General features: G+C 40.7%; 1 protein-coding gene across 2 annotated transcripts; it reads left to right on the forward strand.

Annotated features, from left to right (window-relative positions):
* The first annotated feature begins 849 nt into the window (after positions 1–849).
* On the forward strand, positions 850–4425 carry LOC106569227 (suppressor of cytokine signaling 6). 2 transcript variants are annotated; one of them, XM_014140384.2, is made up of 2 exons: positions 850–995; positions 1850–4425. In XM_014140384.2, exon 2 carries the CDS (start codon positions 1929–1931, stop codon positions 3468–3470), a length of 1542 nt encoding a protein of 513 aa, XP_013995859.1. In that variant the 5' UTR covers positions 850–995; positions 1850–1928; the 3' UTR covers positions 3471–4425. The 2 variants fall into 2 exon arrangements, with proteins under 2 accessions (XP_013995859.1, XP_013995858.1); XM_014140383.2 differs by lacking the exon at positions 850–995 and adding an exon at positions 1128–1539.
* Positions 4426–14763: the final 10338 nt, after the last annotated feature.

Raw genomic sequence — 14763 nt, forward strand, 5'->3', positions numbered from 1 at the left:
GTGTTAAAGAATGACTTATCAGGGCTTTGGGTTTTGACCCAGTGATCACACAAATTACTCATGCTCGTTTCCCATCTGGCTGCACCCCTACTTGCCTCGTGACTCAGTATAAAGTCAGATGACATTGAATAAAGCTCATTCTCCTCAAAAGCATGAAAACAATGTCTGCCTCAATCTGTACTGTAATTTTAAGGGTAAAGATCATTTCTAGAGCATAACATATTTTCTCAAAGAAATACGCATTGGGCATCTTTTACATCCTTTCCAATTAAAACAAACATGTTTTACTTTCGGGACCATACAGTGCACAAAGCAGCGCCTGAAGCCCTTTTTATGGACAGTGCTGTCATTGTCTGAGGAGTTCATTTGGGAGCTCTTGTGGATATGGGAGTGGAATTGCTGTGTTTTCTTTTTTATTTCATGCTGTCCAAAAGCAACAGTTCTGTAGAACATTAATAATCTATATATCCTCCATTACTAAGCAAACATTCAAACCTAGGCCTATGAGACATGAAGCAGTGGACTTCCACTGCATGGAAGGACATAAAGCTGGAAACTAACATGCAGGGTCAATATTAAAATTAAATACCATGCCTGTTTCATTATGTGTTCGAGGGTTTAGGTCTTTTGCCCAAATATCCTATACTGGCTAAGTATTGTTACAATAATTTTACAATAAAACCGTTTACTCCAAACGAAAAACATTTTCAATGAAAACGAGAGTTTCAGGAAGGTCCCTCCCCGTTTCGTTCCATTTTCTCTGTTTGCTTCCATTAGGTTCCTAGAGTAAACGGTAAACTGTTTCCTTTACAAAACGTTTTGCAAATCCTACTAATGAATACACCTCGGGGGCGTATTCATTACGGAAACCGGTTACCATCAAGAAGGAAATGGAAGCAAACAGAGTAAAACGAGTGTTTCTAGTTGACAAATTCAGGTTTTGCAACAGAATTGGCGGAATGAATACACCCTTGGAATCTAATTCTAAAACAAAGGTTAAGGTTTTATTTTGGAAAGGTTTTGTGCTGATTTAAATCAAATATGTGACACCAAATGTATTGTGTAGGCTAAATATGAAAATGTACATGTAAATTGAGGTGATTATCAATGCGTTCAGTCCTGGGGGATGCCTTTTCCCACAATGCAATAGTCATGTAAACAAAGGACAACGACAGGAAGGGAGACTGAAAAGTTCTAGCTAGATAGCTAGCATTAGCTAAGTATAGCTACAAATGTGCAACTTATTAGCTACAGCAGTTCTGCAAGGAATGTTCAAAAAACAAATATAACGTTATTTAGCTAGCTTCCTAAACAGTTAGACATAGTTTGTATTGATTTTTCTACATTGTCTCGTGTGGGATCTCTAAAGCCAGTTAGCTTGCTAGATACCTGGCTAGCAGCCTGTCAGAAGCTAGCTAACGTCGTTAGGCAGTAATGTTAGCTGTCAAAACCAAGCCAAGTGCTTTGATTTCCTAGCGAACTCAAAATGCATCGATCTTGACATTTTACTGGGAAAACCGTTTTAACAGAGGATGACAGGTAATATCAAAAGTTAATCGAAGTATGAAAGAAGCTAGCCAGCTAGCCCTCTTTGTTTCTTGGGTGGCCACCTTAGCTGGCTAGCTAGCGAGCATCCAAACACTTGTTCTAGCATCAGGATGTATCTGGAGTGTTAGGCTTCTTCATAGATATCGCCATTAGTTGGAAAAGCAGGCTACCGTAGAAATGTAGCTATTCATGATTGATAAGACTGTGCGGTATTCAAAATGTTATGACAACTACTATAGGATATGTATTCTTTGTCTTGTCTTGATGTGGAATAAATTAATGGGATTTTTTTTTTCTTCAGGGATGACTGCTTTTGAAGGACAACCTTTGTGGCCATCCACACATCTATGAGATCCCCACATGTCTGAGGGACTTCCAAAATGAAGAAAATTAGTCTGAAAACAATACGGAAGTCATTCAACCTAAAAGGCAAAGAGGAGGGAGAGGATGTTGTTCCACAGCCAAATTCAGCTACCAACTTTTCAACAGATTCAATGTTTGGAAAATGTTACAGCAAAGAACTTGTTTGTAACGACTTTGATCATGAGGAGAAGAAAGGCCGTAAGAACGGCTCAAAAAGTGAGAGTCTTATGGGATCACTGAAAAGGAGGCTTTCGGCAAAACAGAAAAGTAAAATAAAAGAAAGTTCCACATCCGTAACCTGTGAAGATGACACATTCTCGTGCTCCTCAGCACCCATTTTCTTTAACGATGTAAAATCACAGCACCATCTAAGATCTAGTAGCCACCATTATAGCCCCACGCCATGGGCCCTCAGGGCAGCGAATTCTGAGGAAACATGCCTTAGAATGGATGGAAAAGTGAAAGCTATGATACACTCATCAGACCCAAGCCCATCTCTGTATGGCATTCAGAAAGAATTCCCTGACCCCCAGATGGATAGGCCTTTTCAGGATTCATCTGAGAGCACTGAGCCTCAGAATTGTGATTTGCATCTAGATATTGATGTTGAAAATGTGCCTGCGATCATTGGACTATCACCTCAGAACTATATTCACTATGCAATGCCTTTAGATGATGACCTTGAAAAAGGCTTGGATAATTCCTCTCCAATAGATGAGGTTCCTCAGCCTGAGGGCTTCCCTCCTCATGCAGCGGAAGACCCCATTGACCAGGAGGAGCTGATGTCACCAGACATATTCATGGACCCATCAGTGAATAGACTGCTCTATGAATCTGCAGGTGTCTTGATTCCAGACTCTAGAATAGATTCTCCTCTCTCCCCTTTGCTACCTCAGCTACCTGGCAGTCACATCCGATGGAGTTTCCAAGTATATGGTGGTTCTTCTCACTCGCACGGTGCAGAGAGAGTGATGCACCATCTCAACTTTGACCCCAATTCAGCCCCTGGCGTTGGCAGGGTTTATGATGCTGTTCAGCACAGCGGGCCCATGATTGTAACCAGCCTTACAGTAGAGCTAAAGAAACTGGCCAAGCAGGGTTGGTACTGGGGTCCTATAACGCGTTGGGAAGCTGAGGAAAAACTTGCTAGCCTACCAGATGGGTCATTCTTGGTGCGAGACAGCTCAGACGATCGTTATCTTTTGAGCTTGAGCTTTCGTTCACAGGGTAAGACCCTCCACACCAGGATCGAACACTCCAATGGCAGTTTCAGTTTCTACGAACAGCCAGATGTGGAGGGTCACATATCAATAGTGGAACTCATTGAACATTCCATCAGAGATTCTGAGAGTGGAGCCTTCTGCTATTCACGGTCTCGTACACCAGGGACCGCCACGTATCCTGTCAGACTGACAAACCCTATCTCAAGGTTTATGCAGGTGCGCTCCATGCAGTACCTCTGTCGGTTTGTCATCCGTCAGTACACACGCATTGACCTTATCCAGAAATTGCCTTTGCCAAACAAGATGAAAGATTACTTGCAGGAAAAGCACTACTGAAGAGGATCAATGAAACCCAGTTGGACTTTCTTGCACATTTTAGATAAGCAACATAATGAAATAGGCCTAGTTTTTAATCTTTTGGACATGACCCTAACCCAGTGATGTGTCCACCAGCCAATGCCAGTAACTGACATGTCTAGTGAGCCATACAGTTATACTCCCCACCTCAAAGCCAAGGCTTGAAGCTGAATCTTAATCAGCTTTTTGTTACATTGGATTATTTCTGTAAATTCTGTTTTGATAGACCAAGTGTTTTGTTATATAAAGCATGTAAAAAGAGAGAATTTCGTACACTCAATATGCTCCCAACAATTTGGGTACAACCAACGTTTCGGCACGCAGTGCTTTCTTCAGTGTGTCAGTTAGTCAGCACCTCTGCAAACATTTTTGGGTGTGCGCCAACTCGTGTTTTTTTACTAGATTGTTATATAAAGCACATACATTATCTAATCATTACTACACTCAACATTACCTCATTATCCTATGTGGTTTGTTGTCCTACATTAAAACAGTTTTTGTTCGTGGTCTGTAGGTAGTATGATTTTGATACCTGAAAGTTGTCTCTGCTGAGTCTTTAGTTAGAAGTTTTTTCTTTTGCCTCATTGATGGTTACTCATGGCATGTGAATTACATTGAGTATATGGAGAAATAATATTTGATCACCACACATCTGAAGCTATGATTTGGGAGAACTAATCGCCATTGACTGTGTATAACCATATAGGGATAATGGCTTGTTTTTGTAGCCTTAACTTGACTGTTTGCCTGTCACTATGTATAAGGAAAATTGCTTCACCTTGTTACTTTTCAGATCATGAGTTGCTACCTATGGTAGAATACTTGATATCACCTAAACTTACTTTTTTGAACGGCTGTACACCGTTTTTATTGCACATCTTGAATGCAGTTAAAGGAGGGGTGTTTATTACTGTTAATAAAGGACTTATTCACAGATAAGTCTGTATGTTGTTAATCATCATACAGAAAGTTTTCATTTGAAAATGTGACTCTGAATTTAAAATGACGCAATACATATTTAAAATGTCCGGGCTTCTCAGTCTACAGAGATCACGAATCCTCCAGTTAAAGTGGTGTTAAAACGGAATCCCACCCCGTCTTTGCCAGCTACTCCCTCCTCTTCTCAACATGTCACTGGATCCTGTATCTCTCAGGCGACTGAAAAGTAGCCTCAGCCTGGCCAGCTGCCCCAATCACCAGAGTAGCCTACTATCTTTATCTATGAACAATGCATTTTCATAACCAACTTTTAATAACTAATTTCGCTCTTTTGTTTAACAGTTTTGATTATACAACAAATCATTCTAAGGGTGAAATGTTGGGATGAGGCTGAATATTTGTACATTTTTATGAATGCCCTCTGAGAACAGAAGAGGAAGTGGCAGTCGGACTTCTTGTGGCTTTAATCCCAGGTGATGGCACTGAAACAGCAGTAATAAGCCTAATATGATTTGGGCTCCCAAGTGGCGCAGCGGCACTGCATCTCAGTGCAAGAGGCGTCACTACAGTCCCTGGTTCGGTTCCAGGCTGTATCACATCCGGCCGTGTTTGGGAGTCCCGTAGTGCGGTGCACAGCATTGTCCAGGGTAGCCCCTCATTGTAAGTAAGAATTTGTTCTTAACTGACTTGCCAAGTTAAATAAAAAACATATGTTTTTTGATATTTTAATAGCAGAGGCTGTAATTAGCGATAATCATTGTATGTTTTATTTTCCATCAAACCACCCATAGACTACAGAGTCAAACAGTAATCTCAGTACTTACAGCGGGTTCTTGGCCCTGCAGAAGTTTGTCACATTGATGCTTTATTCTGAAAGTCATGCCATCTGCCACCACTAACCCCAGAGGGCTTCTTATCCAGCGCTGCATGTATCTTCACATTAGAGGGCTTCTTATGCAGCACAGTTTCGGATAATAATGTGGAACGCCATGCATGCTCATCCAGTGACAGCTTCACTGAAGTAGGAGATTACTTTGAGCTGGCTGCCAACACATGCGGATGTGACCAATAATCATGTTTGCCAATCAGGATGAAGATTGAATCTGTCCTTGGTGGATATGGAAAGTGTATATATATATATATATATATATATATATATATATATATATATACACACACTACCATTCAAAAGTTTGGGGACACTTAGACATTTTTTGTCCATTAAAATAACATCAGATTGATCAGAAATACAGTGTAGACATTGTTAATGTTGTAAATGACTATTGACTAACTAGTCTAAAGAAGGCCAGTTTTATTGTTTCTTTAAACATTGTTAATGTTGTAAATGACTGACTAACTAGTCTAAAGAAGGCCAGTTTTATTGTTTCTTTAAACAGCACAACCATTTTCAGCTGTGCTAACATAATTGCAAAAGGGTTTTCTAATGAGACTTTTAAAATTATAAACTTAGATTAGCTAACACAACATGCCACACAGGAGTGATGGTTGCTGATAATGGGCCTCTGTACACCTAAGTAGATATTCCATAAAAAATCTGCCGTTTCCAGCTACAATAGTCATTTACAACATTAACAATGTCTACACTGTATTTCTGATCAATTTGATGTTATTTTAATGGACAAACATTTTCAAAAACAAGGACATTTCTAAGTGACCCCAAACTTTTGAACGGTAGTGTATATACAGTGCCTTGCGAAAGTATTCGGCCCCCTTGAACTTTTCGACCTTTTGCCACATTTCAGGCTTCAAACATAAAGATATAAAACTAATTTTTTGTGAAGAATCAACAACAAGTGGGACACAATCATGAAGTGGAACGAAATTTATTGGATATTTCAAACTTTTTTAACAAATAAAAAACTGAAAAATTGGGTGTGCAAAATTATTCAGCCCCCTTAAGTTAATACTTTGTAGCGCCACCTTTTGCTGCGATTACAGCTGTAAGTCGCTTGGGGTATGTCTCTATCAGTTTTGCACATCGAGAGACTGAAATTTTTGCCCATTCCTCCTTGCAAAACAGCTCGAGCTCAGTGAGGTTGGATGGAGAGCGTTTGAACAGCAGTTTTCAGTTCTTTCCACAGATTCTCGATTGGATTCAGGTCTGGACTTTGACTTGGCCATTCTAACACCTGGATATGTTTATTTGTGAACCATTCCATTGTAGATTTTGCTTTATGTTTTGGATCATTGTCTTGTTGGAAGACAAATCTCCGTCCCAGTCTCAGGTCTTTTGCAGACTCCATCAGGTTTTCTTCCAGAATGGTCCTGTATTTGGCTCCATCCATCTTCCCATCAATTTTAACCATCTTCCCTGCCCCTGCTGAAGAAAAGCAGGCCCAAACCATGATGCTGCCACCACCATGTTTGACAGTGGGGATGGTGTGTTCGGGGTGATGAGCTGTGTTGCTTTTACGCCAAACATAACGTTTTGCATTGTTGCCAAAAAGTTCGATTTTGGTTTCATCTGACCAGAGCACCTTCTTCCACATGTTTGGTGTGTCTCCCAGGTGGCTAGTGGCAAACTTTAAACGACACTTTTTATGGATATCTTTAAGAAATGGCTTTCTTCTTGCCACTCTTCCATAAAGGCCAGATTTGTGCAGTATACGACTGATTGTTGTCCTATGGACAGAGTCTCCCACCTCAGCTGTAGATCTCTGCAGTTCATCCAGAGTGATCATGGGCCTCTTGGCTGCATCTCTGATCAGTCTTCTCCTTGTATGAGCTGAAAGTTTAGAGGGACGGCCGGGTCTTCGTAGATTTGCAGTGGTCTGATACTCCTTCCATTTCAATATTATCGCTTGCACAGTGCTCCTTGGGATGTTTAAAGCTTGGGAAATCTTTTTGTATCCAAATCCGGCTTAACTTCTCCACAACAGTATCTCGGACCTGCCTGGTGTGTTCCTTGTTCTTCATGATGCTCTCTGTGCTTTAAACGGACCTCTGAGACTATCACAGAGCAGGTGCATTTATACGGAGACTTGATTACACACAGGTGGATTCTATTTATCATCATTAGTCATTTAGGTCAACATTGGATCATTCAGAGATCCTCACTGAACTTCTGGAGAGAGTTTGCTGCACTTTTAGTAAAGGGGCTGAATAATTTTGCACGCCCAATTTTTCCGTTTTTTATTTGTTAAAAAAGTTTGAAATATCCAATAAATTTCGTTCCACTTCATGATTGTGTCCCACTTGTTGTTGATTCTTCACAGAAAATTACAGTTTTATATCTTTATGTTTGAAGCCTGAAATGTGGCAAAAGGTCGAAAAGTTCAAGGGGGCCGAATACTTTCGCAAGGCACTGTATATGTGTATAAATAAAGCACCAGTCAAAAGTTTGGACACACCTACTAATTTCGTTTTTTCTTTATGTTAACTATTTTCTACATTGTAGAATAATATTGAAGACATAAAAACTATGAAATAACACATATGGAATCATGTAGTAATCAAAATATATTTTCTATTTCAGTTTCTTCAAAGTAGCCACCCGTTGCCTTGATGACAGCTTTGCACACTCTTGGCATTCTCTCAACCAGCATTTTCTCAACCAGCATTTCAATTAACAGGTGTGCCTTGTTAAAAGTTAAGTTGTGGAATTTATTTCCGTCTTAATGCGTTTGAGCCAATCAGTTGTGTTGTGACAAGGTAGGGTTGGTATACAGAAGATAGCCATATTTGGTAAAAAATCAAGTCCATATTATGGCAAGAACAGCTCAAATAAGCAAAGATAAACGACATCATTACTTTAAGACATGAAGGTCAGTCAGTCCGGAAAATGTCAAGAACTTTGAAAGTTTCTTCAAGTGCAGTTGCAAAAACCATCAAGCACTATGATGAAACTGGCACTCATTGGTCTGATGAATCAAAATGTGAGATTATTGGTTCCAACCGCCGTGCCTTTGTGAGACGCAGAGTAGGTGAACGGATCATCTCCGCATGTGTGGTTCCCACCGTGAAGCATGGAGGAGGAGGTATGATGGTGTGGAGGTGCTTTGCTGGTGACAGTGTCGGTGATTTATTTAGAATTCAAGGCACGCTTAACCAGCATGGCTACCACAGCATTCTGCAGCGATACGCCATCCCATCTTGTTTGCGCTTAGTGGGATTATCATTTGTTTTTCAACAGGACAATGACCCAACACACCTCCAGGCTGTGGAAGGGCTATTTGACCAAGAAGGAGAGTGATGAAGTGCTGCATCAAATGACCTGGCCTCCACAATCACCCGACCTCAACCCAATTGAGATGGTTTGGGACGAGTTGGACCGCAGAGTGAAGGAACATCAGCTAACAAATTCAGCATATGTGGGAACTCCTTCAAGACTGTTGGAAAAGCATTCCAGGTGACCTCGTGAAGCTGGTTGAGAGAATGCTAAGAGCGTGTAAAGCTGTCATCAAGGCAAAGGGTGGCTACTTTGAAGAATCTAAGATATAAAATATATATTGATTTGGTTAACACTTTTTTTGGTTACTACATGATTCCATATGTGTTATTTCATAGTTTTGATGTTTTCACTATTATTCTACAATGTAGAAAATAGTACAAATAAAGAAAAAACATTGAATGAGTAGGTGTGTTCAAACTTTTGACTGGTACTGTACAGTCGTGGCCAAAAGTTTTGAGAATGACACAAATATTAATTTTCACAAAGTCTGCTGCCTCAGTTTGTATGATGGCAATTTGCATATACTCCAGAATGTCATGAAGAGTGATCAGATGAATGGTAAATAATTGCAAAGTCTTTCTTTGCCATGGAAATGAACTGAATCCCCAAAAAACCTTTCCACTGCATTTCAGCCCTGCCACAAAAGGACCAGCTGACATCATGTCATTGATTCTCTCGTTAACACAGGTGTGAGTGTTGACGAGGACAATGCTGGAGATCACTCTGTCATGCTGATTGAGTTCGAATAACAGACTGGAAGCTTCAAAAGGAGGGTGGTGCTTGGAATCATTGTTCTTCCTCTGTCAACCATGGTTACCTGCAAGGAAACACGTGCTGTCATCATTGTTTTGCACAAAAAGGGCTTCATAGGCAAGGATATTGCTGCCAGTAAGATTGCACCTAAATCAACCATTTATCGGATCATCAAGAACTTCAAGGAGAGCGGTTCAATTGTTGTGAAGAACGCTTCAGAGTGCCCAAGAAAGTCTAGCAAGCGCCAGGACCGTCTCCTAAAGTCGATTCAGCTGCGGGATCGGGGCACCACCAGTACAGAGCTTGCTCAGGAATGGCAGCAGGCAGGTGTGAGTGCATCTGCACGCACAGTGAGGTGAAGACTTTTGGAGGATGGCCTGGTGTCAAGGAGGGCAGCAAAGAAGCGACTTTTCTCCAGGAAAAACATCAGGGACAGACTAATATTCTGCAAAAGGTACAGGGATTGGACTGCTGAGGACTGGGGTAAAATCATTTTCTCTGATGAATCCCCTTTCCGATTGTTTGGGGCATCCGGAAAAAAGCTTGTCCGGAGAAGACAAGGTGAGCACTACCATCAGTCCTCTGTCATGCCAACAGTAAAGCATCCTGAGACCATTCATGTGTGGGGTTGCTTCTCAGCCAAGGGAGTGGGCTCACACAATTTTGCCTAAGAACACAGCCATGAATAAAGAATGGCAATCAAATCAAATCAAATTTCATTTGTCACATACACATGGTTAGCAGATGTTAATGCGAGTGTAGCAAAATGCTTGTGCTTCTAGTTCCGACCATGCAGTAATATCTAACAAGTAATCTAACCTAACAATTTCACAACAACTACCTTATACACACAAGTGAAAAGGAATGAATAAGAATATGTACATACAAATATATGAATGAGCGATGGCCGAACGGCATAGGCAAGATGAAGTAGATGGTATAGAGTACAGTATATACATATGAGATGAGTAATGTAGGGTATGACATAGTTTCCTAGGAACGCGAAGCGAGGCGGCCATCTCTGTCGGCGCCGGAAGTACCAACACATCCTCAGAGAGCAACTTCTCCCAACTATCCAGGAACAGTTTGGTGACGAACAATGCCTTTTCCAGCATGATGGAGCACCTTGCCATAAGGCAAAAGTGATAACTAAGTGGTTTGGGGAACAAAACATCGATATTTTGGGTCAATGGCCAGGAAACTCCCGAGACCTTTATCCCCTTGAGAACTTGTGGTCAATCCTCAAGAGGCGGGTGAACAAACAAAAACCCACAAATTCTGACAAACTCCAAGCATTGATTATGCAAGAATGGTCTGCCATCAGTCAGGATGTGGCCCAGAAGTTAATTGACAGCATGCCAGGGCGGATTGCAGAGGTCTTGAAAAAGAAGGGTCAACACTGCAAATATTGACTCTGCATCAACTTCATGTAATTGTCAATAAAAGCCTTTGACACTTATGAAATGCTTGTAATTATACTTCAGTATTCCATAGTAACATCTGACAAAAAAATCTAAAGACACTGAAGCAGCAAACTTTGTGGAAATTAATATTTGTCATTCTCAAAACTTTTGGCCACGACTGTATATGTACAGTTGAAGTCGTTAGTTTACATACACCTTAGCCAAATACATTTAAACTCAGTTTTTCACAATTCCTGTCACGTTCTGACCTTAGTTTGGTCAGGACGTGGCAGGGGGTATTTGTTTTATGTGGTTCAGGGTGGTTGTGTGTATGTGTCCATGTAGAGAGGGGTATTTGATTTATTAGTCCAGGGTTTTGGTTATTGTTCTATGTTAGTTTATTTCTATGTTTTGTCTAGTCATTTGTATTTCTATGTTTAGTTAATTGGTGTTTGGGCCTTCAGTTGGAGGCAGCTGTCTATCGTTGCCTCTGATTGAAGGTCCTATAATTAGGGGTGTGTTTGTATTGTGGATTGTGGGTAGTTGTATTCTGTTTTGTGCTTGTCACATGACAGAACTGTTAGTGTCGTTTCTGTTAATTGTATACGTGTTTATTTTGTTTCTCCTTATATATTAAAAAGATAAGATAAGTATACACTTCCCTGTTGCGTCTTGGTCCTCCACACACAACACTCGTTACAATTCCTGACATTTAATCCTAGTAAAAATTCCCTGTCTTAGGTCAGTTAGGATCACCACTTTATTTGAAGAATGTGAAATGTCAGAATAATAGTAGAGAGAAGGATTTCTTTCAGCTTTTATTTCTTTCATCACATTCCCAGTGGGTCAGAAGTTTACATACACTCAATTAGTATTTGGTAGCATTGCCGTTAAATTGTTTAACTTGGGTCAAACGTTTCGGGTAGCCTTCCACAATAAATTGGGTGAATTTTGGCCCATTCCTCCTGACAGAGCTGGTGTAACTGAGTCAGGTTTGTAGGCCTCCTTGCTCACACACGCTTTTTCAGTTCTGCCCATACATTTTCTATAGGGTTGATGTCAGGGCTTTGTAATGGCCACTCCAATACCTTGACTTTGTTGTCCTTAAGCCATTTTGCCAGAACTGTGGAAGTATGCTTGGGGTTATTGTCCAATTGGAAGACCCATTTGTGACCAAGCTTTAACTTCCTGACTGATGTCTTGAGATGTTGCTTCAATATATTCACATAATTTTCCTACCTCATGATGCCATCTATTTTGTGAAGTGCACCAGTCCCTCCTGCAGCAAAGCACCCCACAACATGATGCTGCCACCCCCGTGCTTCACGGTTGGGATGGTGTTCTTCGACTTGCAAGCTTCCCCTTTTTCCTCCAAACATAACGATGGTCATTATGGCCAAACAGTTCTATTTTTGTTTCATCAGACCAGATGACATTTCTCCAAAAAGTACGATCTTTGTCCCCATGTGCAGTTGCAAACCGTAGTCTGGCTTTTTTATGGCGGTTTTGGAGAAGTGGCTTCTTCCTTGCTGAGCGACCTTTCAGGTTATGTCGATACAGGACTCGTTTTACTGTGGATATAGATACTTTTGTACCTGTTTCCTCCAGCATCTTCACAGGGTCCTTTGCTGTTGTTCTGGGATTGATTTGCACTTTTCGCACCAAAATACGTTCATCTCTAGGAGACAGAACGCGTCTCCTTTCTGAGCGGTATGATGGCTGCGTGTTCCCATGGTGTTTATACTTGCGTACTATTGTTTGTACAGATGAACGTGGTACCTTCAGGCGTTTGGAAATTGCTCCCAAAGATGAACCAGACTTGTGGAGGACTACAATTTATTTTCTGAGGTCTTGGCTGATTTCTTTTGATTTTCCCATGATGTCAAGCAAAGAGGCACTGATTTTGAAGGTAGGCCTTGAAATACTTCCACAGGTACAACTCCAATTGACTCAAATGATGTCAATTAGCCTATCAGAAGCTTCTAAAGCCATGATATAATTTTCTGCATTTTCCCAAGCTGTTTAAAGGCACAGTCAACTTAGTGTTTGTAAACTTCTGACCCACTGGAATTGTGATACGGTGAATTATAAGTGAATTAATTTGTCTGTCAACAATTGTTGGAAATATTACTTGTGTCATGCACGAAGTAGATGTCCTAACCGACTTGCCAAAACTATAGTTTGTTAACAAGAAATTTGTGGAGTGGTTGAAAAACTAGTTTTAATGACTCCAACCTAAGTGTATGTAAATTTCAGACTTCAACTGTAAATATATATAAATAATAATCTTCCCCCCTTTATTTAACCAGGCAAGTCAGTTAAGAACAAATTCTTATTTACAATGGATGGCCTACCAAGAGGCAAAAGGCCTCCTGCAGGGACGGGGGCTGGGATTCAACTTCCATGTTAGAGTTGCCATGGGAAAATGGGCTTGTGATTAATTCAATAAGATCTAAAGAAGAATATGAATATAATAATGGCAAAGAAATGGTAATATGCACTGTGTATACAAAACATTATGATCACCTGCTCTTTCCATGACAGACTGACCAGGTGAATCCAGGTGAAAGCTATGATCCCTTATTGATGTCACTTGTTAAATCCACTTCAATCAGTGTAGATGAAGGGGAGGACAGGTTAAAGAAGGATTTTTTTAAATCCCTGAGACAATTTAGACAGGGATTGTGTATGTGTGCTATTCAGAGGGTGAATGGGCAAAATGTAAATGCCTTTGAACGGAGTATGGTAGTAGGTGGCAGGCACACCGGTTTGAGTGTGTCAATAACTGTAACACTGCTGGGTTTTTAATGCTCAACAGTTTCTCGTGTGTATCAAAAATGGTCCACCACACAAAGGACATCCAACCAACTTGACACAACCGTTGGAAGGATTGGACTCAACATGGGCCAGCATCCCTGTGGAAAGCTTTAGACACCTTGTAGTTTTGAGGCTGTTCTGAGGTCAAAATGGGTTCAACTCAATATTAGGAAGGTGTTCCTAATGTTTAGTACACTCAGTGTAAATGTCTATGACTGCGTTTACACATGCAGCCTAATTCTGATCATTTGACCAATCTCTTTTTTTCAATAATCTGTCAAAAGATCAGAATTGGGCTGCCTGTGTAAACGCAGTTTATGATACCTTTTTGAAGCCAGTTAGTGAATAATCAGCATTCTGTGTGCCAAGTGTTTCCCATGAGAGTTAAGTCAGGGTTAACTAGGTACAGCCAGGATCAAGGTCAGCTGGGTTTCTGGCAAAAGGATACTTCCCATCTCAATAAGAAAGGGCAAATCCACATGATGTTTCAAAGAGAGGAATGATTATGGACTTTTACATGCCAGTTGTCAGCATAGTGCAGAGAGTTTTTTCCTTGATCATTCTATTGCTCTCTGTGTGAACTCAGAGGCAGAGGACAGACATCAAAAGGCTACAGCGATGGTCTCACGCTGAGGAGCTGTTGAATTGGTGCTTTTCACAATCTGAGTACTTTATTTTGAAGGCACAGGGGTGCACGCTCACCAGACGTGACTGCTGCTGGGGTAAGAGGGATATCACGATGAATGAGAGAGAGACAGAAAGAGAGAGTGATTTTATAATGTCAAGGTAAATGATACGTGTCATCCTAATACACTCTTAGAAAAAAGGGTTCCAAAAGGGTTATTCGACTGTCGCCATAGGAGAACCCTTTTTGGTTCCATTTAGAACCCTTTGTGGAAAGGGTTTTTACATGGAACACAAAAGGGTTCTACCTGGAACTAAAAAGGGTTCTTCAAATGGTTCTCCTATGGGGACAGCTGAAGAACCCTTTTATGTTCTAGATAACACCTTTTTTATAAGAGTGTATAGATACAGTTGAGGTCGGAAGTTTACATACACTTAGGTTGGAGTTTTTCAACCACTTCACAAATTTCTTGTTCACAAACTATAGTTTTGGCAAGTCGGTTAGGACATCTACTTTGTGCATGACAAGTAATTTTTCCAACAA

Source organism: Salmo salar, chromosome ssa14 (assembly GCF_905237065.1).
Source record: "Salmo salar chromosome ssa14, Ssal_v3.1, whole genome shotgun sequence".
NCBI classification, from domain to species: Eukaryota; Metazoa; Chordata; class Actinopteri; order Salmoniformes; family Salmonidae; genus Salmo; species Salmo salar.